Source organism: Malaclemys terrapin, chromosome 5 (assembly GCF_027887155.1).
Source record: "Malaclemys terrapin pileata isolate rMalTer1 chromosome 5, rMalTer1.hap1, whole genome shotgun sequence".
Classification (NCBI taxonomy): domain Eukaryota; kingdom Metazoa; phylum Chordata; order Testudines; family Emydidae; genus Malaclemys; species Malaclemys terrapin.
The window spans coordinates 43,281,969-43,309,932 of NC_071509.1; the positions used below are offsets into that span (position 1 = coordinate 43,281,969).

At 41.5% G+C, this 27,964-nt stretch overlaps 1 protein-coding gene across 1 annotated transcript in view; it reads right to left on the reverse strand.

Moving 5' to 3' along the window:
• Positions 1 to 27,964, reverse strand: part of RELL1 (RELT like 1) — a 39,678-nt gene that overhangs the window by 6,184 nt on the left and 5,530 nt on the right. Inside the window, exons 2-6 of the mRNA XM_054030814.1 lie at positions 11,440 to 11,682; positions 8,549 to 8,620; positions 5,730 to 5,787; positions 2,978 to 3,217; positions 977 to 1,124 (exon numbers count right to left, since the gene is read on the reverse strand). Of these exons, the coding sequence (XP_053886789.1) occupies positions 980 to 1,124; positions 2,978 to 3,217; positions 5,730 to 5,787; positions 8,549 to 8,620; positions 11,440 to 11,682 (758 nt within the window). The 3' untranslated portion in view covers positions 977 to 979. The remainder of the gene's footprint in view (positions 1 to 976; positions 1,125 to 2,977; positions 3,218 to 5,729; positions 5,788 to 8,548; positions 8,621 to 11,439; positions 11,683 to 27,964) is intronic.

Genomic DNA, 27,964 nt, shown 5'->3' on the forward strand with positions numbered 1-27,964 from the left:
CCCTAGTAGGGTGTTTCCAAAAGTTAAATGATCTATTCCAATTTTGGGATTGGGAATATCTTGCTATATTAACTCATCATTGTTCTAAATTTAAATATAAACTTAAATGTGGCTTTAATTGGTGTTTGTATGTATTTTTTCTTTCTTTATATAGGAATTAGATACAGGGCTCCTGTCAGCTAATTTCTAAGTTATTAACTGGGGGGGGAGAGGGGAAGGGGGAGTTTTCAGGTGCCTAAGTAGCCCCTGGGATCATAGTTAAAGTTGCCTTTCCACCCCGAACAAAATCGGAAATGGTGCTCCTAACATGGTATGTGCACCATATAGAGATATCAAAGATTCCACAGTTATGGCACCATCTGATACAAGAAGCAATAACCGCAGCACTTAAACTAGAGGAAATAACAGGCATCTCAGATATTCCTGTGAGGCTGTGATCTGCAAGTCTTTTAACAACCACCATTATAAATAAGTTTGGTTCCATGCCCACTCAGTGCTTTGAGCCTCTGCTGACTGCCCAAGTATTTTCCAGTTGGTGCCAGTTGTGATATTGTTTTTTGTACTGAGGACATATTCCTCACCAACACCTGGAATGAAATCAAGTAATTTACAGAAAAAATGAGTAAATACAGATGTTCTTTTACACCTCTTCATTCTTTGGATTGTGGAAGCCACCATAAGAGATAAATGGATTTTATTTCAATTTAAACCTTAAATATAGAATATAAATAAATTATTGGGTAAGAGTCTGGTTGGTTAAGAATCTGGCGGGGTACTGTTAATCTTGACAAATTAACTAAAAGGTGGTAATAAATCTTTATAGATGTATTTTCTCTTTGTGACATTTTTAACCAATGTGTGTTTAAATATGTGGCTATTCATATTCTACCTCTCAACAAAAGAAATCAGTGAGAATATATCTGACCCTCTTACCGGATCCTACTTTCCATGTCAGTCTATAATCTTTAATACCCACCTGTTATTCTGTGCTAGTTCTCCCTCTTGCTCCTTGTCTGACAGGTGTGGCAGGCACTTCTCCATTGACACCTTCAACACCATTAACAGACATCAAGCTTTTCCGCTCTTTGGATGTAGATTTGTGCTCTACTTTTGTGACTCTAAATCTGAAACAAGCAATACAAGAACCCACTTAGGATAGGTTGGTTGGTTGGTTGTTTTTTCTCCAGAAATCAGATAATCAATCTTCAAAATCCCAATGAGGCAAGTATTATCCCAACTACATAGATGGAAAACAAGATATTTTAAAGCGGCATTCCAAGAATACAGCAGGAAGGAAGTCTAAAGTTGGGAATTCCTATCTCAGACTCTAGTGTTTGGACCATACCTACCTCTCTTGAAAAAAAGAAGATCTCTAATTTTAAGAAAAGACTACACTATTGGTTGAGCAATCATGAATAGTCCAAAAGCCAAAAAAACCAAACTAGAGGGAAAATTGCATCTTCTGTATTTGATACTTACTGTAAAGAAAGTCAAGAGAAGGAGGAAGATCTATCTGTAATTCTTGCTCTCTTTTTAGGCAATTGTGTTACTGGATCCACAGCTTTGGATTTCTACTCACACTATGAAGGGATTTTAAAAAATTCCACAGCACAAAATTCTAAAGCCACATGGCTCTGAGGCAAAGTATAATTTATTAGTGTACTTGACTAGATTAAAAAGAAACATATTAACCATATTAGCCCACACTGAAGTGAAATTCACTTAATTTTGCTCCTTAAGCATCTTCCATTTCCATCCCCTCAAAGAAAGCGTAAACACTCAGAGACATACAACGTCACAGATATCAGGGTCCACATGCAATCCAAGCACTAAACTGCAAATACTCATGTCAACATGCTATGCACATGAGTCCAGGTCTTCTGTGGTTCCTATGATGGTGGAGGAATTCATCCATAAAAAAGATCCTATATGAGGGAAAATTGGAGCTTGTAGACTTCCCCACCTAAGAGTTATCTCTATCAGGGTGTGTGTGGGAGGTGTGGGGGGTGGGGGGAGAGAGTAATATGCACACACGTGTGCTGGAACCCTAAAGCTCTAAAGACCTGAATGTTATTGAAGTATGGGGACCCATCAAGAATTTCATGACAACAGCAGGTAAGTTCAAGACGCAGGTCTTCAGGCCTCATTTCATGCCTTCTGGGAGGTGGTACAGGGGGCGGATAGGGATAGCTCAGTGGTTTGAGCATTGGCCTGCCAAACCCAGGGTTGACAGTTCAGTCCTTGATCTGGGACAAAATCAGTACCTGGTCCTGCTAGCGAAGGCAGGGGGCTGGACTCTATGACCTTTCGGGGTTCCTTCCAGCTCTATGAAATAGGTAACCTCTAACCTGAGCAAGGAGACTGACTAGGATGGGAAGCCAGAGGAGTCGTGACATGGCTAGATGAAGAAAATGGAAGAATTCTTCCATCTTGCATCTACAGATGGGTTAGATCAACCTAACAACATCACAAAGGGAATGAAAATTTTCATTGCGCAGAGCAATGTAGTTAGAATGACCTAAGTTTTAGGTGTAGACCAGGCCTTAGACTGCAAGTTCCTTTGGGCGGGGGCCATCTTTTTATTCTGCATTTGTACAGCATCTAGGATAATGGGGTCCTGGTCCATCACTAAGGCTCCAGACACTAATGGTAATACAAATTAATAATTAATCATTAAAATTCTTTAGTTTGCCAGTATGCTCATCCGAATCCCAATAAAAAAAAATTTGATCAAAAAAGAGAACTAGTGAACTGACAAAGTTTGGATTTACAGGTCAGACATCTGATGTCTAGGGAAACAACACAATGCCTCAAAAGTTAATTACAGTCTTGCAATTCCGAAAAATCCATGTGCTGGGCTGTGACAAGAATCATTACAGAAGTAGGTGATAGCAGCATGTAACTAATCCAACAGTGAGAGTCAGATGAGATAACATGTAAATAAAGCATGAAGCAAAACAAAACAGAACAGTCTTACCTTCCCACAGAAAGTACTGTAACTTCTCCTTGTCGGCTTTTTTTAGGTTCTTTAGTTTTGTTGGTTGGCTTTAAAAGGTGCCATCTTTTGTGACTACAGCGACTACAAACATCCTTCTCTACTACTCCCCCAACTGTATGCAAGTGATGGCCACGACAGTTATGTTTTGATGGAGTATCACCTGGTGACAAAGGAGAGCCTGGACTTGTAGGACTGCCTGGAGTGGTAGGAGAGACAGGGCTATTTTTAAAAACAAAAAAAATAATTAACAATGTTTAACTTTAGTTGCATATATTTGTTCTTCTTAGAAATAGAGTTTCTTTAAATTTAAATAATTGTCCCACTTTATTCTCTGATCACATACCCTAGGGTTGTATTCAGCTAGTGTTAAATTTAGATTGTTTTTTCCCCTCACAGAAGGTAGTTTTAGCTAACAAAAAGATACTTTTCCACAGCAGACTAATGTCAATGATTTATTCCAGCCTTCCCCCGCCCACTTTTACTAGAGAAGAGCACCAGCAGACACCCCCCTCCAGCAAAAGGGCAGTTTTGCAAATTCACATACACATCTTCATTTTCTCTTGTGAAAAGTCAAAGAGAAGCCAAAACCATTTAGTTGTTCAAATTTTAAGTCAACCACACACTCCTGCATCATCAGCAAAGATTATTTTGAAATTGGCCCATATTTGAAAACGGACATCTCTCAAGATTGTAAAGATATTTTCCTCAAAAAATTGCTCCAAGTAAAATAAGAGGTAAAACGAAGGAGAAGGAACAAAGTGTGTAAATAATGCATCCAGAGGGCTGATTTACACACAGTCTTTGTACTACTATAATTATATTTGTTTAGAAAATGGTATAATTAAAAGTGGAATCACCCTCTTCAGCATGGCTGCAGTTGTACCAGCCTAAAGGTGTTTATATCGGTGTTGATATAGCTAAACATATTTTATCAATACAGACACAAGCACCTTTAGAGACTGGTACAACTGCATTCACACTAAGCGTATGTCTACACTGGCAAGTTTCTGCACAATAAGTTATACCACTTTTATTAATGCATTGGAATTAAACCGCTGTTGCGTGTCCACACTGTGCTCCTTGTGACTGTGGAGCGCATCCACATTAGCAGCTCTTGCAATGGCAAAGAGAGCCGTCAGTGCATTGTGGTAGTTATTCCACTGTGCAACTGGCCACAGGATGCTTTGGGAGGGGTTTGCAATGCCTCAGGGGGCAGGCACAGCATCACATGATGTAGGTTTCCCAGTCCCATTGTTCCATGGGCATCCTATTACATTGCCAACTGCTTTTCAACTGAAAGGGGGGGGAGGGCAGAGGGTGTGACAGGGAGAGTATGTGTGTATGGAGGTGGGGAGAAGAGACACTGTGTTTTGGTGGACAGAGAGTGTGTCAGCATGCTGTTTTGTAAGTTCAGACAGCGGCAGGAAGCAACCAGGACTCAGACAGGGTGAGGGGGAAACCCCCAACATCAGCATCTGCCTTCCTCCCTGGCTGGCTCTCACACACACACACACACCCTTCTGTGTTCAACAGCACAAGCATTCCACATTAATGGCTTGCTTTGTGTCCCGGAGCAGATCAGCACAGCATACAAGGGCTGTCGGAAACGGAGCTTTAAAATGGGACGGGCGCATGTCTCCAGGGCAGCCAAGTTCAAAACAATGAGCAGAGCAGCCACTTGAGGGATTATGGGACACTTCCGGAGGCTAAATGATTGCCTTCTACGCTGTAATGTGTTTACGCTGCCAATACAGCACTGGACCCTCTGTGCTGTAAGGCTTACGACTCTTGTTGCGGTGTTTTTTTGGCAACACTGCAACTGAGGAGTTTCTGCACACCAAGTGACTTGGTGGTGTGTACACCTCGGTAGTTACACCACAGAAAGCTGCTTTACTGCGCAGAAACTTGCCAGTGGAGACAAGGCTTAAGGAGGGTTGTTCCACTTTAACTATCAAACTACAAATCAAGCCTCTAGAAAGCTACTCTCTCTTCCCCTCTCATCTTTCAGATCAGCCTCTAGCAATCTGGGTTAGTCCTCTAGCTGTTAAGTGTTGGGTTAGTTTTTCAAGCCCTAGCCTTGTTTTAAATAATTAAACAAGTGTGCAAAGGCACTATGAGTTACTGTCAATTTTCAGTCCCCAGTATGATAGATTTCTACTGTAAATCTCAATGCATACACACAGAATTGAAAGTTCCTCAGAAAAGTTTCTCTCAGAAGAGAAAGGAAATCTTAGTGAATCAGAGAAAAATAAGACAATGAAATCAAAATATTTTCTTTTCAATCAATGACTCGGGCATGTGGGAGCAAAAGAATAGAAAAAACTTGATTAGCAAGTAAAGTAATTTGTGGCAATCTGTACTTTTTCTAATAAGAGATATAGATACCTTGTTTTTATGAAATCAAATGTACATTTCCAGTTTTGATAAAAATGGACACTACATAAACTTACAGGAGTAGTGTTACAAGAATGTATGCATTTTTTATTTAAAAAAAAAAAAAAAAAAGAGTAACTGCATCTTTGAAGTAGCATCCCTGTGATTAAGCTCCCAAATGACTGCTATTGAACGTTATTCAATCTAAAACTAGAGTGAACAAACGTTCAGTTATCATAATAGCATTTAAAGGATTCAAATTTCACTGAGATTTCAGTTTTAATTAACATAGAATCATTGGCAGGGTACATCTTGACATGCAGAGGAAATATACACAGTTAAAATAGAAAGACCTTACCTTTCAGGATCACACACGCTGTTATCTGCCACCATGGCCTTTAACATATCAGCATTTGCTGTAAAAAGCATAAACAGAAATTGTTAGAAGAAATGTGTTGCTATGTCCTTGTATAATCAAAAAAGATAGTAAAAAGTAAGCAAGCTGAAGATTCTAATTTTGACCCAGAACCCACTTAGCAAAAGTGCATTAACAGCAATCTCACAGCTGAACTGAAGGGCTCTGAATTTAGTTCCATCTAGACCAGAGAAGTCTGCATTATGGAATCTCCAAAAGGAAAGATGCCAAAGGCATCAAGGTCCCTTCCAGCCTACGATTCTATGAAATGCCGATTTATTGAAATTTATGGGCGTTTATATTGAGAAGGTAAAGTTACTCTTGCTATAGAACACATATCTCAGTCCCAATACAAAGCACATATACACCTCTACCCCGATATAACATGACCCAATATAACACAAATTTGGATATAACGCGGTAAAGCTGCGCTCCGGGGGGGGGGGGGGGGGGGGGGGCGGGGGGGGGAGGGCGCCCTGTGCACTCCGGCGGATCAAAGCAAGTTCAATATAACACGGTTTCACCTATAACGCGGTAAGATTTTTTGGCTCCCAAGGACAGCATTATATCAGGGTAGAGGTGTATTACTGTCTATGTTATGAGAATGCTTGCCATTAATACCATGCATACAATCTATCAGTACTGATCACTCTGTCTAAAAAGCACTCCCAGGACACAAGTCAAAGATTAGTAGAGTTAATGAATATTTAATTATTTGGATGGATCTCAAAGGAATCATTTCAGCCACCACTAAAATAATGCTGCCTTTTGGTAAAATAAGCAACTGTGTAACAGTGCATACTAATAGTACACAACCTCAAGTAAACTACTAAGAATTATAGGCGGCTCACACATTCAAAGCCACATAATGAGGGCCAGCTATTCCCAACCTGCACAAAAAAAGTATTCCAATGATAAACAAGTGAATTCTGAATTGCCACCACATCCTCTCTTCAGGGTATTTATGAATGTACAGAAAGGCCTTCAACTGTGAAAAGCCCAAGTTTCCGGAGGAAAATCTGGTCCCATTCCCTTAGCTTCCAGGACATCCACATAGATACTAGCCTTTGCATTGCCTTTGGCATATTCCTAGAGCTGTACTGCTACTGGATCACTAGCTCAGCTATTCACTGCAGTTTGGATGCCACAAAGGAGAAGTTAATGGTCTAAGGGGCAGTCTTAACCTGTACGTAAATTTACACTACTAGAAGTGCAGTTCAATACAGAGCAGCTACTCCCTGATTAAGGTCCAACAACTCTCTAAAAACCCATGTAATCCCAACTGTGTGATGTTTCAAAGAGCAGATTCCATCAATGTTACAGAGAAGAATGCTACACAGACACCACTCTCAAGTCTGCATAGCTGCTCAGAAGCATTCTTTTCCCCTTCCAAACATTTCTTTCTTTTTCTATTGTATTGTTTAGATACAACCATCACAAAGTAAACAGCAGTCTTGCTGTCCTGTTTTCCCTACTTCGCTGAAAACCTTTGCCTCAGTCACACATGTGCAGTAATCGGAACTTGCCCCTCCATTTCAAGCCATTCAATGTGATGGTAGTATTTAAATGCTCCCAAATAGGCTTTGACATTACCATTAAGCAAACAATGCTAGTTCTTTTACCTTCTTTTAAAAATAAGGAAATTCAGCCTCTTGCAAAGACTGCAAAGTTAAAAAACATAGAAATGACACAAATAGCAAGTTTGCAGTTTTGTAGTTCTGTTGGTTCCAGGATATTAGACAAGATGGGTGAGATAATATCTTTTATCAGACCAACTTCTGTTGGTGAAAGAGACAAGTTAAAGTTCTGACATGAACCAACCTTCCAAAAGAAAAAAAATTAACTGTAGATAAGATATGGAAAGTCTCATTCTAAAAAGCAATTTCAGAACATTAAGTGTGTACAAACAAGAACATAAGAACGGCCATACTGGGTCAGACCAAAGGTCATCAAACCCAGTATCCTGTCTACCGACAGTGGCCAATGCCAGATGCCCCAGAGGGAGTGAACCTAACAGGTAATGATCAAATGATCACTTTTCTGCCATCCATCTCCACCCTCTCACAAACAAAGCCTAGGGACACCATTCCTTATCCATCCTGGCTAATAGCCATTAATGGACTTAACCTCCATGAATCTATCTAGTTCTCTTTTAAACTCTGTTATAGTCCTAGCCTTCATAACCTCCTCAGGCAAGGAGTTCCACAGGTTGATTGTGCGCTGTGTGAAGAAGAACTTCCTTTTATATGTTTTAAACCTGCTGCCCATTAATTTCATTTGATGGCCCCTAGTTCTTATATTATGGGAACAAGTAAATAACTTTTCCTTATTCACTTTCTCCACACCACTCACGATTTTATATACCTCTATCATATCCCCAGTTAGTCTCCTCTTTTCCAAGCTGAAAAGTCCTAGCCTCTTTAATCTCTCCTCATATGGGACCCGTTCCAAACCCCTAATCATTTTAGTTGCCCTTTTCTGAACTTTTTCTAATGCCAGTATATCTTTTTTGAGATGAGGAGACCACATCTGTACGCAGTATTCAAGATGTGGGCATACCATGGATTTATATAAGGGCAACAAGATATTCTCTGTCTTATTCTCTATCCCCTTTTTTAATGATTCCCAAGACAGTATAAGAGAGTATCGGAATGAAGCAAGCCCTATAATATGCTATGGAAACACTTTAAATAGCTACATAGTATCAAACTGCATCAGAGGGATTCACATCTTTAATGGAGAACGCTGATTTTAAACTGTACCTTCATTTTTCATAATGATGTTGACGATTCGCCCCACAGTATCGTTATTGTCATTTACACTTTCATTCATTTCTATGGGGGGAAAACAACAACATATAGTCAGTATTACAGCCTCCTAGAAATTATTTTTCCTATGGTAAAGTAAGAAAAACAGGAGAACATCTCACGGAATATATAAGTATTATATCACTACCATATTAAAAAAAAACAACACTTTTTATGGATTTTAGTAACAATCCTGAAGACAGTCCTGCAGCCCTATTCAGGCACGATTTTCTCACTACAGACATCAGGGCTGAGTTCTTAAGTTCCATATTTTATGTATTTCATCTAATGCCCCCTGAAAATTCAAAATTTTCATAAAACTTTGAAATATCAAAGTTTATCATCACTTTCATCCTCCTTCTCACCTCGATTTTAAGAGAGCAGAAGGAATCCAAGTCTCAGCAGAAAATGGGTTTGGAGATTAAGCTACCACATATGGAATGCCTCACATTTGACTAGTAACAAATTAACCAGTTGTTGCAGGGAAGCTTGCACTGCTATACTGTTAGCCACAACAGACTGTAGTATCTAAGACTGTAAATTCAGCGCCTTTCACTACAAATAGGAAGACAGGAGTCAAGTACTGCCAGCCCCAAGCATTCAAATATCACGAGCCAGACCCTCCCAAAATCATGAGATTATCTTAAAAATGGAAAGATTTTATAAAAATACTAAATTTTAGATTTTTTGTTTGCCTTCTAGTGTTTGAACCTTTCGGATTTGCTTTTTCAAGCTTTTCCATACAACATAGGGATAGAAATTTTTTATTAAACGAAAGCCAAGATTTTCATTTAACAGCATGACTCCAGGAGCCAGGGCTTTAAGAAAAGGCACTAAATAGAATGAGTATATAAATATACTTGTGTACAAAATCTCTGAATTGAGAACTCTTGGGGTCACAAAAAGCCTTCTCAAAGTAGTTTAAGGGGTGAAAATTGACCCTGTGACTGTGGATAACGAATATACCATTGCCTTTCACCCTCTTATAGGGCTGCCAACTTTCTAATCCCTGAAAACCAAACACCCCTCCCCCACTCCTTCCTTGAGGTCCCACCCCCCTGCCCTGCCTCTTCCTCCGAGGCTCTGACCACCACCCCAACTGTCCCCCCCCGTCACTCTCTCCCCATTCCTGCCTCTGTCACTCACTCCCTCATCCCCTGGGACTCACCTGCCACTTACAGAGCTGGGCTGGCAGGAGCTGGCGCAGAGCCTGCCCAATCGGGGCACAGTGGGGCTGGGGTGGGGAAATCAGGGCACAGTGGAGTGGGAGGGCAGTCCCTGGAGCAAGGGGCTGGGTGGGGAATTCAGGGCACAGCGGGGTCCATCCCTAGAGCAAGGGACTGGGGCAGAGGGGGAATTGGTCCCCGGAGTGAGGGGCTGGAAAATCGGGACACAACGGGGCAAGAGGGCAGACAGGTTACACACAAACCCCTGGACGGCGCCAGTACCTACTTTGGAGCCCAGTCCAGGAACCAGCCAGTTCTCTGTCAGGTTGGGGGGGCAGGGAGAGCAGCAGCTGCTAAACAGAGCCGCTCCTCCAGCAGCCGCTGTTGCTCTTCCTGCCCCCCCGGTGGCGGAGGCCACTGACCGGAGGCAGCCAAACAGAGGCTGCCAGTTTCCCTTTTCGACCGGACATTCCGGTCGAAAACTGGACATCTGGCAACCCTATGTGGCAACAAAAATATAGAGAGAGTCACTTCCTTATTCAATATTTTAATTTTATTAGAATAGGAAAGAAAGCATTATTCCTAAAGCTACTTGGTCTCTCTGCTTCACTGAGGAGCTCCTGCCTGTCTCCTGAATAGAACCCACCCTATCATTCCTACCCGACCTCCAGGTACAAAGTTAAAGAAAAATACCCACGGCTCTCACAGGACCTCCCAATAAAGACAGCAACGGGAACAACCTACCAGGCCTAAGCTTCTCTCCTCTGCTCCCAAGTCAAATAAGTAACTTCAGCTCCACATGCTACTGAATTCATGGAACCACTAACACACACTCCAAGTACTTTTTGACAAGTAAGGGGACAAGAACAAGAGTACAAAAGAACAGAAGTTAGAGAGGGAAAAAAGGAAAAGATGAGGGGGAAAAAATAATAGCAACAAATGTGCTAAGGCCTGACACCAAAGAATATAGCCAGAGCACACCAATGTTCCAGTACATCACAACAGGGGAGAAGAGAGAGGGTGGAAACCATAGTACCAGAGTATTAAATTTACTCAAATAAAATTAAAGTATCTGCACTGTTAAACACACACCAAAAAGTTATGCTTTAATAAAAGCTGGTTTATGGATATCTATCTTTAAAAGAGTTATGCACAGCACTCTATTGCTACTGACAGAGATGAAATACAAAAAAAGTGATTAGCTACTCAGATCTCAGTTTATAGTCACAAAAGCTATAAAGTATTTTGTATGCAGTGTTGTTGTAGCGTGTTTGTCCCAGGATATCAGAGACACAAGGTGGGTGAGGTAATACAACGTCTGTTGGTAAGAGAGACACTAAGAGCCCATGTCTCTTTTATCAACAGACGTTAGTCCTATAAAAGATATTACCTCACCCATCTTGTCTCCATGAAGTATTTTGGACATTTTGATCCTTCAAAAAAAGGTTTCAAAAAGTATATTTTAGAAGACTGGCATTGGGAATTGGTAGAATTTCCTAATGGAGGTCACTTGGTTAGGTTAGGAATGGCCAAAAGTAATTACCATTTGATTGTCTGTTAAGTCAACGTTCTTAAACTATTTAATAGAGGATATATATTATGGGGGGGTGGGGGGAGGGATCATTCCAGATTAGTAACATACCGCATACAAATTAACAAAAAGACATTGACATTACTTACCTATCTTTTCTTGAAGTTTTTCCTCTTCAATTTCTTGCTCGGCCTCTGTTGTACACCGATACCCTTTTTTCTGAAGCACGTGACAGATGAGGATCCCCAAAAGGCCCATGATGAAAAAGACAGGAACCAACCCATAAGCAAGATATTCTGGATGCACACCACTTCCTGTGCGATCACCGATAGCGTGCGTCGTAGTACTTTCTAAACTATGGCTTGCCAAAATATTAGGAAAACCTTGATTTCCTACGTAAAATAAATAAATGGTTATGAAGCACAGTTCTAGATAATACTTTGCACTTCCAAGCAGCTCTGACTTTAGGCTCTCAAAGGATTGGGTGAATTATGAGCCTGACCCTAAGATCACTGAAGTCAATAGGAGTCTTTCCACTGATGGATCCAGGTCCATTGATGAATTAAGCCACAAACCCCTATAACAAGTAGGTATTCTCTGTTTTACAGATGGCGAAACGAGCACCGACGAGGATAACCTGACACCACTTTAAAAATAGGACCCTTACAGTTCTTATCTTCCATAAAAAAAAAAAATTGAGATACTGGAAGGATCCATATCTTCCCTATCTGAGTGGAAACTGGATGTAGCACCAAAGATGCCAACTTTCAGCTTTCCCTGGGGGTGCTCCACCCCCCGTCCATCCCGTCCCCCAAGTCTCCACCCTCATCCTGCCCTCGCTCTGCCCCAACACTCCTGAGCATGCCCTGCCCTCGCTCCGCCTCTTCCTGCTCCTCCCCTCCCCCCCAGCACCTCCCTCCCACCGTTGAACAGCTGATCAGCGGCAGGTGGGAGGTGCAGGGGGGGGTAAGGGGAGGAGCTGATCTGAGAGGCCCACAAAACAACTGATTGGGGGGTGGCTGCTGAGTACCCACTATTTTTTATCATGGGTGCTCTAGCCCTGGAGCCCCAACACAGACCCTTGTAATGGGAAAAATATATATCACCAAATTTAGGAGAGGCAACCTGTTCTTCCCATACTGGGGTGCTACAAGACATATAAGGAGGCTTTTACAGTAGAAGTAACATCTTTTACTCTTCCTCCTCAATTTTCACCTCATACATATCAACAAGGTGAAAATTATCTTGTTTAACTGAACTTCAATACGATTACTTAAAAGTTAGTTTTTATTTCCTCCCCATAATATTGGCACACAGTTTGGACCAACCTGTAACTTTAAATGCTTCTCACTGAAAAAAGTTTACATCCATTATTTGCTTATACCAAGTGAAGATTTTATGTACAGACTTTGTCTAATCTGCTCTCTGTACCTTATGGAATACAAAATGTGCTAAATGGTTTACGAAATCAGGGTGTCATACATGCACAGCGGCTGTTAAAGTGAAAGCAATTAGTCACCTTTAATGACTTGCTACTTAAAATAATACGCACACCCCTAAACTCCATTAAGATTTGTTGATTTCTAAAAAGATTCTAGAATATAAAATCTTCTAAATCTGAAGTAAAAAAGCACAGCTTGTACCAAGAACTTGTACATTATAATGTAAGTGAAAGATCTGTTCTATACTGACATTTAAACTCTCACAAAAATTTCACTAATCAGCTGAATAAAAAAGTTTACTGGTATGGATGTAGAGGCAGATGGCCTTTCTGGAATAGGAAATACATGCAAATGTTTTAAAGACAGCAGTCAATGTTTCAGATTTTACTGCATATGGCTCATTTTGATTAAGAGACCAATTTTGGTTTTATCTGTGCAATACTATTCGAGTACTCCAAATTCTTTCTACATAGCGTCTGCTCCTGCTACTAAATCACAGGCAGATCAGTTTGTAGGTCTGCCTTACCTAAAGATATTAAATATTGCAGAGAATGTGGGAATTCTTTCCTTTCCTCTATCATCCCTCTTTTCTCCCTGTCCCATCCCCCCAAATAATTTTGAAGTTTGGAAGGAAAGTAACATGGCTAAATTAGGAAGACCCACCAACAGCCAGTGGAAAACTAAGAAAGGTGTGAGAACAACTGGGCAAGTGGATTCTCCTACCTAAAACAGCCCCAAAACAAGAGCACTCTCAAAATACCTGAGAGCCACTTATGGACTAGGCATGATGAAGGCAGCCTCTCTGCTATAGCAGGTTTCAGAGTAGCAGCCGTGTTAGTCTGTATCCGCAAAAAGAACAGGAGTATTTGTGGCACCTTAGAGACTGACAAATGTATTTGAGCATAAGCTTTCGTGCGCTACAGCATGCATGCATCCGATGAAGTGGGCTGTAGCCCACGAAAGCTTATGCTCAAATACATTTGTCAGTCTCTAAGGTGCCACAAGTACTCCTGTTCTTTCTGCTATAGCAGTTAAGTCTACAGTTACCTGTGCCAACCTTGCTAGCTTCCTTTGTACTGCTCAGATGCTTGGCTTCTATCCCATTCATCCAGTTCCTCCTTTTGTTTCACACCCACAGACACACATCTCATTTCCCTTGAATTTTGCAATATTCCTGGATTTATGGTCCTGTGACATCAGCAACAGTAGGGGTGGAAAAAGGAAATGCTGCAGCTCAGCCTTCAGAAGTGCATGACATTTTTTTAACCTAATTCTGGATGTAAATAAGTTTGAGAGAGAGGGAGCCCATGTGCATGTGTGTGTGTAAAGGAGGAGCAAGCGAAACGAAACCTTTGCAGTTTAGGTTTAGATATTTTGTAAGTAAATTTAAAAATTATTTTTTTTTAAATTAATGGAGATATACCATCTCCTAGAACTGGAAGGGACCTTGAAAGGTCATTGAGTTCAGCCCCCTGCCTTCACTAGCAGGACCAAGTACTGATTTTGCCCCAGATCCCTAAGTGGCCCCCTCAAGGATTAAACTCACAACCCTGGGTTTAGCAGGCTAATGCTCAAACCACTGAGCTATCCCTCCCCCCTATATTGCTATTTGAGTATGGACTCAAATAGCAATATAGCTTGGAATGGGACAAATATTTAAATTTGTATTCCAAATGTATTTAAAAATTTAAACGGTATACTCCGTACTATAAGGTATGTTAAAGATACATTGTTATTGCAGTAACTAAAAGCAAGTGTTTGAACAAATGGCTTGAAAAAAAGAGGATATGGGGTATGCAAGTCTATTAAAAATTGTATGAAGTTTTTGCAAAAAGTGAAAGATCTCTAGCAAGTTTTTTCTCTGCAGAAAGAAGAGCTCCCAACATTTGTGCAATTTAGATAAATGTAGTTTTCTTATTAAATTAAGTAAATGTAACTTAGATTTGAAATTCATGAACCAGGTCCTCACTATTCCCTCTTTGCTGGAGGTCTTTAACAAGAATGTTGAAGGACCTGAATAGTGATGTTACATGACAACAACCTGGAATTGCAGCTTCCCACAAAAGTGAGCAGGGAAATTCTGATAGAAAACAAGTGGTGTCCACTAAGGACTTGTCTAGAAAATTAGAAAAAGTTTTACCCATAAAAGTTCTTATGGAATACTGCTACTGACGCCATAGCTATTTCAACAGAGAGAGTGAACATTTGGCTACTTTTTTTGCAGTTTTTTCACCTCACCACCAGAAGCCACACAGATCAGTGGAACTTCTCTTGCCCATTTTAAGGACAGGGTAAGGGATTTTTTCATATTTGCAAGAACCACACTGTAGAGACAGAGGATGAGTGGAAAATAGCAAAAGAGCTAACCAGATACTGTAGGTATTCACTGACAAACTGCACAAAGTGTAACAGTGTTTTGGGGGCCTGTACTACAAGCACTGAGTGGTAGGACTAGATCATGATGCAAATCTGGGATGATCAGCAATAGCTCCAGAACTTTTGTATGTGCAAGGCCACATTCCTGGTGTTGTATGCCACACTCATCCCAGCACTAAAGTGCATAGACACCAAGACAAGAGCTGCTCCGACAGTAGAGAAATGGTTGGTAATTGTTCTCTAGAAGCTTGCAACCCCAGTTGCTATTGGTGGGTGAGCAATCAACTGGGCGTTGATGAAAGTCTACAGTGAAGGCTATTGTCATCCAGTTGTGTAAGACAATTAAACATCTCCTACTTCACAGGCTTGTCAGACTGGACGTGTCCACGAAACAATAGCTGATTTGATGAAATGGGACTTCCTCAATCAGGGTAGGGCAATAGATAGGATGCTTTTCCTAATTCTGACCCCCACCCCAAACTGCTTCTGAGGACAAACAGAAAGGGGTACTTCATGCTTATGCAAGCATTGATGGACCACCATAGAAACAAAGGCCTGCCTGGAAGGAACCTCGAGAGGTTGTCTAGTCCAGTCCCCTGCACTCATGGCAGGACTAAATATTAACTAGACCATCCCTGACAGGTGCTGGTCTAACCTGCTCTTAAAAATCTCCAAGGATGGAGATTCCACAACCTCTCCAGGCAATTTATTCCAGTGCTTAATCACCCTGACAAATAGGAAGTTTTTCCTAATGTCCAACCTACACTGCCTTTGCTGCAATTTAAGCCCATTGCTGCTTCTCCTATCCTCAGAAGTTAAGGAGAATATTTTTTCTCCTTCCTCTTTGTAACAATTTTTTATGTACTTGAAAACTTATGTCCCCTCTCAGTCGCCTCCTTTCCAAACAAACCCAAGTTTTTCAATCTTCCCTCATAGAGCATGTTTTCTAAACCTTTAACCATTTTTGTTGCTCTTCTGTAGACTTTCTCCAATTTGTCCGCATTTTTCCTGAAATGTGGCACCCAGAACTGGACACAATAGTCCAGTTGAGACCTAATCAGCACATAGTAGAGCAAAATAATTAACTCATGTCTTGCTTACACATCCCAGAATGTTTGCTTTTTTGGCAACAATATTACACTATTGACTCATTTAGCTTGTGATCCCCTACAACCCCCAGATCTCTTTCTGGAATACTCCTTCCTAGGCAGTCATTTCCCTTTTTGTATGTGTGCAATTGATTGTTCCTTCCTAAATGGAGTACTTTGCATTTGTCCTTATTGAATTTAATCCTATTTACTTCAGACCATTTCTCCTGTTTGTCCAGATTATTTTGAATTTTATTCCTATCCTTCAAAACACTTGTAACCCCCTCTGACCTGGATATCATCTGCAAATTTTATAAGTGTATTCTCTATGCCATTATCTAAATTATAGATTAAGATATTGAACAGAACAGAACCCAAAACTGATTCCTGAAGGACCCCACTCAATATGCCCTTCCAGCTTTACTGTGAACCACTGATAACTACTCTCTGGGAATAGTTTTCCAACCAGTTATGCACCCACTTTATAATAGTTCCCTCTAGATTGTATTTTCCTAGTTTGTTTATGAGGTCATGTGAGACAGTATCAAAAGCCTTACTAAAGTCAAGATATACCACTTCTCCCTTACTCTGTCAAAGAAAGCTAGTAGGTTGATTTGACAGAATTTGTTCTCGATAAATCCATGCTGATTATTACTTAGGTTGATTTTCCCGAAGTCATAATCATTCTGAGTATCACTTTATATACTGGAGATGGAGAATCACTGAGCAGTGCTTTTCCAGAGCAACATTCCTAAAAACTTCAGTTCATGAGAGGCGCAGTACATAAAAAAAAAGATTTGCTTAAAGGTGGCTGATAATGGTATTCCTTTTCTAAAGAAGTACAGCTGTTAAAAATTAAATCATTAGCAGAAGAGAAGCAAGAAGCACTTCCTTTAGATGAGAATGAAGACTTGAGTTTTCTGTATATTAGCAAGAAGGAATAAAAGCAAACATGGAGGGACTGATTGAAAGAAAAGCAGATATGCAGGTGGGGTACATACACCAAATTTTAAAATAAAGCCACAGAACATTTATTTTGGACTCTACCAATTAGTTTTTGGTTTATTTTTCTCCCCTACCCAGATGTGCTGAACTAGGGGTGCTGGGGGCGCTGCCGCACCGCCTGGCTTGAAGTGGTTTTCATTATATGCAGGGTATACATTTGAATGAATGGCTTTCAGCACCCCCACTATAAAAATTGTTCAAGCACCTCTGCCCCCACCTTCTGAAAATACTCAATTTTGAGAGTAGTCACCAATTTATTGAGGACTTCACTGTTTCTTCAAGGAAATGTGATACAGTACTTTTGTACAGAACTTTTTGGTTATACCTAGGCATGGCAGTTGAACTATATATATATATATATATATATATATATATATATATATATATATATATATATATATAGGAGCACTCTAAAAATGCAATTCCAATAAGCACCAGTGATAAAATGAGACAGCAAATGAATCATTAGACAAAACCTCCAAGCCCTCCACACCCTCACACACACCCACTGAAAAGCTAATGTTTTTGCTCCGTTTATTTAGTTTATCTGCTTTAAAAATGCACAAGTACTCTGAATGAACTGAATTAATAGTAGTTAGTTACAAAAACTTTTCATAAAATGCTAGTTTCCATTATCTACAATACTCTCTAATTAATCACAGCAGTACACTAGAAGGTCTAATCTATTTTCTGGCAGTCGAAAATGATCAGGAGCATAACACTTCTAAACTGGGGAACTGTCCTTTTTATTATAAAAATGTACCAAATACAGATATGAAAGAATCAAACATACTTAAATTGAAATAATACTATGGTGCTTTGGGGAATCTCTATATGTACAGATTATGAAGTCTGTTTGATATTGGGACTCTGTCAAACTGCAAACTGCATTTTGAATATGGGGCTTGTCTGAATTCTATCATCTTTTTATCTGCCTCACAGTGACACAGGGCTAATAATAATAATAACAGGAGTACTTGTGGCACCTTAGAGACTAACAAATTTATTTGAGCATAAGCTTTCGTGGGCTAAAACCCATGATATATATACACACACACATACACACACACAGAACATGAAACAGTAAGTGTTATCATACACACTATAATGAGAGTGATCTGTTAAGGTGAGCTATTACCAGCAGGAGAGAAAAAAAAAAAAAAAAAAAACTTTTTGTAGTGGTAATCAAAATAGCCCGTTTCTAGCAGTTGACAAGAAGGTGTGAGGAGCAGTGGGGGGGGGGGGAATAAACATGGGGAAATAGTTTTACTTTGTGTAATGACCTATCCACTCACAGTCTTTATTCAGGCCTAATTTAATGGTGTCCAGTTTGCAAATTAATTCCAATTCAGCAGTCTCTCGTTGGAGTCTGTTTTTGAAGTTTTTGTTGTTGTAATATTGCGACTTTTAGGTCTGCAATCGAGTGACCAGGGAGATTGAAGTGTTCTCCGACTGGTTTTTGAATATTATAATTCTTGACATCTGATTTATGTCCATTTATTCTTTTACGTACAGACTGACCGGTTTGGCCAATGTACATGGCAGAGGGGCATTGCTGGCACATGATGGCATATATCACATTGGTAGATGTGCAGGTGAACGAGCCTCTGATAGTATGGCTGATGTGATTAGGTCCTATGATGGTATCCCCTGAATAGATATGTGGACAGAGTTGGCAACAGGCTTTGTTGCAAGGATAGGTTCCTGGGTTTGTGTTTTTGTTGTGTGGTTGCTGGTGAGTATTTGTTTCAGGTTTGGGGGCTGTCTGTAAGCAAGGATTGGCCTGTCTCCCAAGATCTGTGAGAGTGATGGATCGTCTTTCAGGATAGGTTGTAGATCCTTGATGATGCACTGGAGAGGTTTTAGTTGGGGGCTGAAGGTTACGGCTAGTGGCGTTCTGTTACTTTCTTTGTTGGGCCTGTCCTCTAGTAGGTAACTTCTGGGTACTCTTCTGGCTCTGTCAATCTGTTTCTTCACTTCAGCAGGTGGGTATTGTATTGTAAGAATGCTTGATAGAGATCTTGTAGACGTTTGTCTCTGTCTGAGGGGTTGGAGCAAATGTGATTGTATCATAGAGCTTGGCTGTAGACAATGGATCGTGTGGTGTGGTCTGGATGAAAGCTGGAGGCATGTAGGTAAATATAGTGGTCAGTAGGTTTCTGGTATAGCGTGGTGTTTATGTGACCATCGCTTATTAGCACTGTAGTGTCCAGAAAGTGGATCTCTTGTGTGGACTGGTCCAGGCTGAGGTTGATGGTGGAGTGGGAATTGTTGAAGTCCAGGTGGAATTCCTCAAGGGCTTCTTTTCCATAGGTCCAGATGATGAAGATGTCATCAATGTAGCGCAAGTAGAGTAGGGGCGTTAGGGGACGAGAGCTGAGGAAGCGTTGCTCTAAGTCAGCCATAAAAATGTTGGCATACTGTGGGGCCATGCGGGTACCCATAGCAGTGCCGCTGATTTGAAGGTATACATTGTCTCCAAATGTGAAATAGTTATGGGTAAGGACAAAGTCAAAGTTCAGCCACCAGGTTTGCCGTGACATTATCAGGGATACTATTCCTGACAGCTTGTAGTCCATCTTTGTGTGGAATGTTGGTGTAGAGGGCTTCTACATCCATAGTGGCTAGGATGGCATTTTCAGGAAGATCACCAATGGATTGTAGTTTCCTCAGGAAGTCAGTGGTGTCTCGAAGATAGCTAGGAGAGCTGGTAGCATAGGGCCTGAGGAGGGAGTCTACATAGCCAGATAATACTGCTGTCAGGGTGCCAATGCCTGAGATGATGGGCGTCCAGGATTTCCAGGTTTATGGCTCTTGGGTAGCAGATAGAATACCCTGCTCGGGTTCTAGGGGTGTGTCTGTGCAGATTTGCTCTTGTGTTTTTTCAGGGAGTTTCTTGAGCAGATGGTGTAGTTTCTTTTGGTAACCCTCAGTGGGATCAGAGAATAATAGCTTGTAGAATGTGGTGTTGGAGAGCTGCCTAGCAGCCTCTTGTTGATATTCCGACCTATTCATGATGACAACAGCACCTCCTTTGTCAGCCTTTTTGATTATGGTGTCAGAGTTGTTTCTGAGGCTGTGGATAGCACTGTGTTCTGCACGGCTGAGGTTATGGGGCAAGTGATGCTGTTTTTCCACAATTTCAGCCCATGCACATCGGCGGAAGCACTCTATGTAGAAGTCCAGTCTGTTGTTTCGACCTTCAGGAGGAGTCTACCCAGAATCCTTCTTTTTGTAGTGTTATAGGAAGGTCTCTGTGGGTTAGTATGCTGTTCAGAGGTGTATTGGAAATATTCCTTGAGTCGGAGACGTCAAAAATAGGATTCTAGGTCACCACAGAACTGCATCATGTTCATGGGGGTGGAGGGGCAGAAGGAGAGGCCCCGAGACAGGACAGAGTCTTCTGCTGGGCTAAGAGTACAGCTGGATAGATTAACAATATTGCTGGGTGGATTAAGGGAACCACTGTTATGGCCCCTTGTGGCACGTAGTAGTAGTAGTGATAGTTTAGTGTCCTTTTTCCTTTGTAGAGAAGCAAAGTGTGTGTTGTAAATGGCTTATCTAGTTTTTGTAACGTCCAGCCACGAGGAAGTTTGTGTGGAAGGTTGTTTTTTTATGAGAGTATCGAGTTTTGAGAGCTCATTCTTAATCTTTCCCTGTTTGCTGTATAGGATGTTGATCAGGTGGTTCCGCAGTTTCTTTGACAGTGTGTGGCACAATCTGTCAGCATAGTCTGGGTGGTATGTAGATTGTAATGGATTTTTTACCTTCAGTCCTAACAATGGAGCACCTACAACCTTGATGGTCCTCTAGTCATATGAAAGCATCAATGGACAAAGTTGGCTACCAGGGCAAAACACTTTTTCCAGTCTGAACCTCAAGGGAGAGGTAACTAAGCTACAGACCACCTGGTGGGAGATCCCCATTATCTGATAAGGCTGATTGGGGTCACCTGACAAAGATGACTGGAGGTTATAAAAGAAAAGTTCTTTCAGCCTTTTTGGAGAGAAATAGAGGAGACCAGAGAGATGCCATGTTCCAGAGGTGGAGCCAAGTGCAGGAGGGAAGTTGGAGAAGGCGGCTCCTGGACTCTTTAGCAGCCACTGAGCCAAATGCCAAAGAATGCTGAACAGTGGTGAGGAAATTGAGCTAGGGAATGGCACACAGATGTTTATTGATTTGTCTGGATCTGTATGTTTCTTGTTCTGGCTGAAGAAAAGAATAATTGGTTTTGGAATCATTTGCAAAGCCCATGGTTTGCTTCCACTATCTTGTATCCCGGAAGAGGTGAACTGTGTAAGCCAGAGTGCCTACATGGTGGAACTCCGGGAAAGGGTATGCTAAGCCTCTGACGAATCTGGCACTAGTTTTGAGGCCAACGGGGGCTCAGCTCTAAATAGAGGGTGCTCAATACAGATCTGCATCTCCAGGGCGTACCAAGAAACCCAAAGCCTGAGGCAGTGCCTCGACTATGCTCAGTCAGGAAACTAAAAAAAAAAAAAAAATTCTCACAGGTGTAGAGTGTAAAGCCCAAACACAGCTGCCTGGTGAATGTCCAGCAGAGGGAGTTTTACCAGAACTGTCACAGTTACTCATCATGAAAATAATAGAGCAGCACCTCATGGGTATTTCATACCTTTTAGACACTCTATAGATATTTGTTTACATAATTGGGGTAAGCAATGGAAAAGGTAACACTCATAGTTTGTGCTGTAGAAGTAACATTTAGGTCAATGTAAGGCAGCTTATGTCGACCTCTGTCAGTGTCTACACTACAATGGTGCTCCCGACGATGTAAGTCGCCCATCACACTGACGTAATTTCACCTATGCAAGAGATGTAGCACTTAAGTCTATGTAGTTAGGGTGACACAGTGTTCATGTAGACACTGCGTTACTTGCATTGCTTGTTGGCTGTCAGCCTGCCGCGGGGCTGACATAGGGCCGGCTCTGGCTTTTTTGCCGCCCCAAGCAAAAAACACGCGGCCAGCCGGAGCAGCAAAAGGGGGGAGGGGAGGAGGAAAACAAACCTGCCCCCGGCCGGAGTGGCAAGTGGGGGGGGGGGGGGAAGAGGGACAAACCGGCTGGCCAGAGCAGCAAGGGAGGGGCGGAAACAAACCTGCCCCCGGCCAGAGCGCCGAAGGGGTGGGGTGGGGACAAACTGGCCGGCCGGAGCGACGAAGGAAAGAGAAAACAAAAAAACAAAAACAAATACCTGCGGGGCAGCAGGAGCGTGGGTACAGGGGGACTCCCGGCCCTGCAGACCCCGGGCAGCGGAGTGCGCACCCCGGCTAGCTGTGGGGGAGAGAGAGAAGGGGGGCAGCCAGGGCTTCCTTAAGCGGGGTGCTTGCCACGCGGCCCTTCCCGCTGCGCCGCCTGCCGGGAGGGCTCCGCGCCACTCCGGTCGGCAGGCAGGGAAGGACCCGGGTTTGCTGCAGGGTGCTCCCGTCCTCCGCCCCCTACAGGGCGGCGGGAGCAGCAAACCAAAAAGAAAAAAGAAAAAACCTGCAAGGGCGGCCAAAGCAGTGAAGCGAAAAAAAAAAAAAAAAGGGATTAGCTGGAATGCCGCACCTTGGAATCTGCCGCCCCAAGCACGAGCTTGCTCAGCTGGTGCCTGGAGCCGGCCCTGGGCTGACAGCTGGAGCCCCTCCCACCCGCTGTGGACAGCCTGAGATGTCAGCCGGGCTCAAAGCTGGAGCTTCCTCACCCCCAACCCTGGTGTTGACAGCCCGAGCTATGAGGCTGGCGCAGGGCTCAATTTCATAGCAGGGAGCCTACCAGCAGTGAAATTGATATTCTTGTCAGTTTCTTGGCAGCTATTATTTCACATTTCCTCTCCCGCGCAGTCTGTCACCCCCGGGACAGGGGTGCTCCAGCTGTAAGTCCTGCACTGCTGTCAGTGCCCCACAATGCTCCACTTCAGTCAGTGCAAGTGCTCCTGGTGAGGATGCACACCACTGGCAAAAGGAGGGTAGTGTGGCCACCAACAGCTGCTTTAATTGCTGCAATGGCTGTAGGTCAACCTAACTTAAATCAACCTAATTTTGTAGTGTAGACAAGCCCTTAGGATTATGAGTGAACATCAAGTTACATACTAATCAGCAAGCTCTTACAACAGGTTAACATCATCATGTTTAAAAGACACTACCTTATTAAATAGGACTCAGTTGGCATTAACTAGTGGATATGACTAGACACATCAAAAACATTAACGTTGTCAAGGGAAGGATTTGAGGAGGCAACCTCTTTGGATAGTAGTTTAACAAGAAGTGCTAAAACTAGAAAGGAAGAAAAAGGTGTGTGTGTGTGTAAGACTATTTAGTCCCTTCAAGAATACAATTAAACATATTTATAGTTCTTTTTTCTTAAGAAGGAGTTCCCCACCACCACCACTTTTACTAAGCAGCTCATTAGTAAAACACACACCAATTCATCCATATTACTTATGGAACACAAGTCAGAGAGTTTTGTTTAACTTAAGTTTCCAACCCAGCACCAAGAACAGTCTAGCTTCTGTATTAACATATCCCCCGCTTTACTGACATTCCATAAGCAGGTTACAGTATTGCAGGTCATCAACAATGGTGTTTGCTTCTTTCCCCCTGAACAACATGACCCCCCCCACCCCGAGGGAAAAAATTGGACTTGTGCCTTAGTTTTCTTCTTTGTGATGTATAAAGAGAGCCTGAAATAGGGGCCAACAAAAAGTTACCATTTGCACTCTAGAAAGTCAGATCTTATTTATCCCGGAGGACTATGGTAAATTATGAAATTATGACACCCCAGGAGTCTGAAAACTGAGATAATCAGAAATGCTTAGTGTTCAACCAAAGGTAGAAAATGTAGATTAATTCCATAATGCTGGTTCTGTGGAGGGAGGTGGAATTACACAGATACTCACATTGGCAAATTAAGCCAGAGCCAACCTTGCTTAGGTATGGACTCTATATTTTACCAAAAATCCTAGGCAAATCACTCATGTTGTAAATTATTTTTCTTTCAGAGATATGTTCTGCTTATTCGCAACCTTCTGACATCCTATAGCAGGAGTAGGCAACCTATGGCACGCGTGCCGATTTTCAGTGGCACTCTCACTGCCCAGGTCCTTGCCACCGGTCCAGGAGGCTCTGCATTTTAATTTAATTTTAAATGAAGCTTCTTAAACATTTTAAAAACCTTATTACTTTACATACAACAATAGTTTAGTTATATATTATAGATTTATAGAAAGAGACCTTCTAAAAACATTAAAATGTATTACTGGCACGTGAAACCTTAAATTAGAGTGAATAAATGAAGACTCGACACACCACTTCTGAAAGGTTGCCAACCCCTATCCTATAGTTTTCTCAAGATGTATGACGTATCAGATCTGTTAACTAGGGGTTATGTCTACACTGCAATTAAAAACCCACTGATGGCCCATGTCAGCTGACTGGGGCTTGCAGGGCGCAGGCTATGGGGCTGTTTAATTGAGGCATAGACATTTGGGCTTAGGCTGCAGCCTGAGTTCTGGGATCCTCCACATCTCAAGGTCCTAGAGTCTGGCCTCTGCTAGCATTAATATTGCCTTTATCCCTTCTGTCATCTCTCAGATACTGCTGCTCTTCTTCCACAGAACCATCATTAGCCTCCAGTCACTGTCCATTCTTTTGGCAGTTCAAGGAAAGCAGATGGGACAGAATGGTTCCCCTCCTGCAATGTCCAAAGCAGCTCTAAAGTTTGCAGTAGTTTATTGAGTGATCAAGTTTCTTTCTCACAGAACACTTTAGTATTATGAAACAGATTTCATATTTGGCACCATAACTGTGTTCTCTGTACTCTTGAGCGCCAGGCTGTCCCATCAGTGACCCACCCACCTACGTTTGTTTGAATGGAGGATTTGCAACCCTCTAATAAAATAGAATGAGAATTACTGGTCAAATTGATGTATACAGTACTTTGAAGCTGTTTAATATGGATTCAGATTCTCTCAGAATAAACCCTCTTTGCAATAAAGATCGAATCTGTTTTTGTTTTTTTAATACGGACTATACAAAACCAGAGATTAAATACTATATTTTCTTTATTTTTCCAAGTCTCTCATACTGTAACTTGATAAATCTACCACTAATGCAAGCCTGATTACTTAAAGCACTTGCCATCAGCTTGTTTTTTACTAAACATAAAATATCCTTTAAACAATGCTTTAATCTTCTTTCATTCATTGGCACAGAATTCTATTTTATGTCTGCTTTTCAAACTGTGTATAGTTTTAGTCCCATGGATCTTCTGGTGTGTCCTTTCAGGGTTCTTTGTTGCAACAATCAATATTTACAATTGATTAAGCTGAGTACACCTGAAGTAGCAGTTTGTCCCTCTGTATAGTTCAGAGATTTGTATTATCACACTGGTAATACAAGCATGGAAATAAAGTTGTTTGTTTTATTTATTTGTTTGTTTATATTATTTAAGAAAACTGCCTCTTGATAGTCTGACGTAATTAGCATTAAAACTAAAGATGATCAAACTGCAGCCTGCTGATATTCCTCATACAGTTCCCCTCCTACAGGCCTTATGAACAGTATTGATACAGGTTTCAGAGTAGCAGCCGTGTTAGTAAAACTATTTCCCCATGCTTATTCCCCCCCACCCAGTTCCTCATAGCTCCTGGTCAATTGCCGGAAATGGGCCATTTTCATTACCACTACAAACAGTTCTTTTTCTCTCCTGCTGATAAAAAGCTCACCTTAACTGATCACTCTCCTTATAGTGTGTATGGTAACATCCATTGTTTCATGTTCTCTGTGTGTGTGTGTGTATATATATATCTTCTTACTGTATTTTCCACTACATGCATCCGATGAAGTGGGCTGTAGCCCACGAAAGCTTATGCTCAAATACATTTGTCAGTCTCTAAGGTGCCACAAGTACTCCTGTTCTTTTTTTAGTATTGATACAGTTCAGCCAAATTCAGCTCCTCCTATCAGAGGAAGTACTGTTTTTCAAATGTGGCTACGAGCAACTTTTCTTGCGACCACAACAGCCTCCTGGTTGGTGATTGGGGAGGGAGAAGCAAAGCAGCAGCCCCGCCTCCTAAATGAGCCACCTTGGTGTTGGTTGCTGGGGCCACCAGCAGAGGTCAGTCCCTTGTCCTAGCTAGCTGGGAGGCTGTGAAAAGTTATATTAACAAACATACAACTATCACTTTTCACAGAAGACTTGCTAGTTAATTATATAAATTACTATGATTTGGACATGTAAATTGATTTGTTTTTCCTGAAGTTAATTACTGTAATTTTTTAGGAAAAAGTATCAGAGCAGCCATCAGCAAGAGTGGCCACAGACTAACTTAGATATCAGATGCAAAGCCTCTACCTAGTTCAGTTTCTTCCCCAAGCCCTACTTATTTCTGAATTCAGTGCAATAGTGGTTAAATTGTCTGCCCAACATTTTCAACCAGGGCTTTACTGCAGGACTCCTGTGAAAGAAAAATAGCCTCCAGCTGCTGCCTTCCAAGCAAGGTCTATGTTCTGTTAGAAGCAAGCATAACTAGCTATGCATCAGTGTATAGCCCACACATCACTGACTACTTCAAAGTCCCTAGACTGATTCTACAGATTCTAAGAAATGGATGAACATGAGCTGTGTTTCCTGTTTTTTCCAGTTCAGATATGTAGAGCCTGGTCTACAATTAAAACTTGGCAACATCGCTCAAGGGTGTGAAAAATTCATTAGGAGTACTTAAGCCAATTTATGCCCCAGTATAGACACCCTTAGGTTAATGGAAGGATTCTTCTGTCTGCCTCGCTACAGCCCCTCAAGGGGATAGATTTACTACAGCGATGGATAAACCCCTTCTGTCACTGCAGAAAGCATTTATACTATAGCAGCACTGCTGCAGAACTCCTGCTGCTGAAGCACAGCCGGAGCCTCAGTCAGCCAAACAGCCCAAGTTAGAGCTGGTGAACTACATACTCAGGTTTTTGTTCACTTCCCCCGTCAGGCTTATTTAGCCAAGAAAATATAATGCAGTTTCTTTTCTTATGTTATCGCAGATATTTAACTACAGACATCTCAGAACACAAGATTTCATCCCCTTGAAGTTGTTTATTAGAAAGACTGCTTTCAAAAACTTGGTTTGTAACCTTTTAAAACACGATAGTTATTTAAGATTCAAACTTTACTTTTGGCTGTGAGTTAACATTTTACATTTTTATTTTTCCCTCTCCTTCCTCGTGCTCAGGGGTGCCACATCATTAGTATTGATTTTAATTTATGTCCTGTGTTAGCAGTTTAAAATTAAGCACTTGGAAAACATTGCAAGTATGTAATATCCTTCCTTAATAACTTGAAAGGGAACAATAACTGGGCCATGAGAAGAAAAACAAATACTAAGACTCCCACTTAAGTAAGAGAATTTCATTTAAACTGAAGAAGTCTCAGATCTATAATGCTGACTCACCACCATTTGAAAAAAGATAGTGGCACATTTTATTGGAATCTATTTTCAGTAGAGGCTGAAAAACCATGGTGGCCTGCACATCCAGAGAACGACTATGAAACGTCAACACTGAAAGAAATGTTAAAGTCCAGTTGTGGAGAAGAGTGAACACAAACTCCAGACTGCACAGAAAGGGACAAAAAAATTGTATGTATTTATATATCTAAAAATGCACCCATCCTTTTGTCTCTCAAGTTAACAAGGTGGCATTAGGTGCCAGAACAGGTAGAAAGTGGCTCACAAATAGAGCAGTAGCAGGAATCATAGAATCATAGAATATC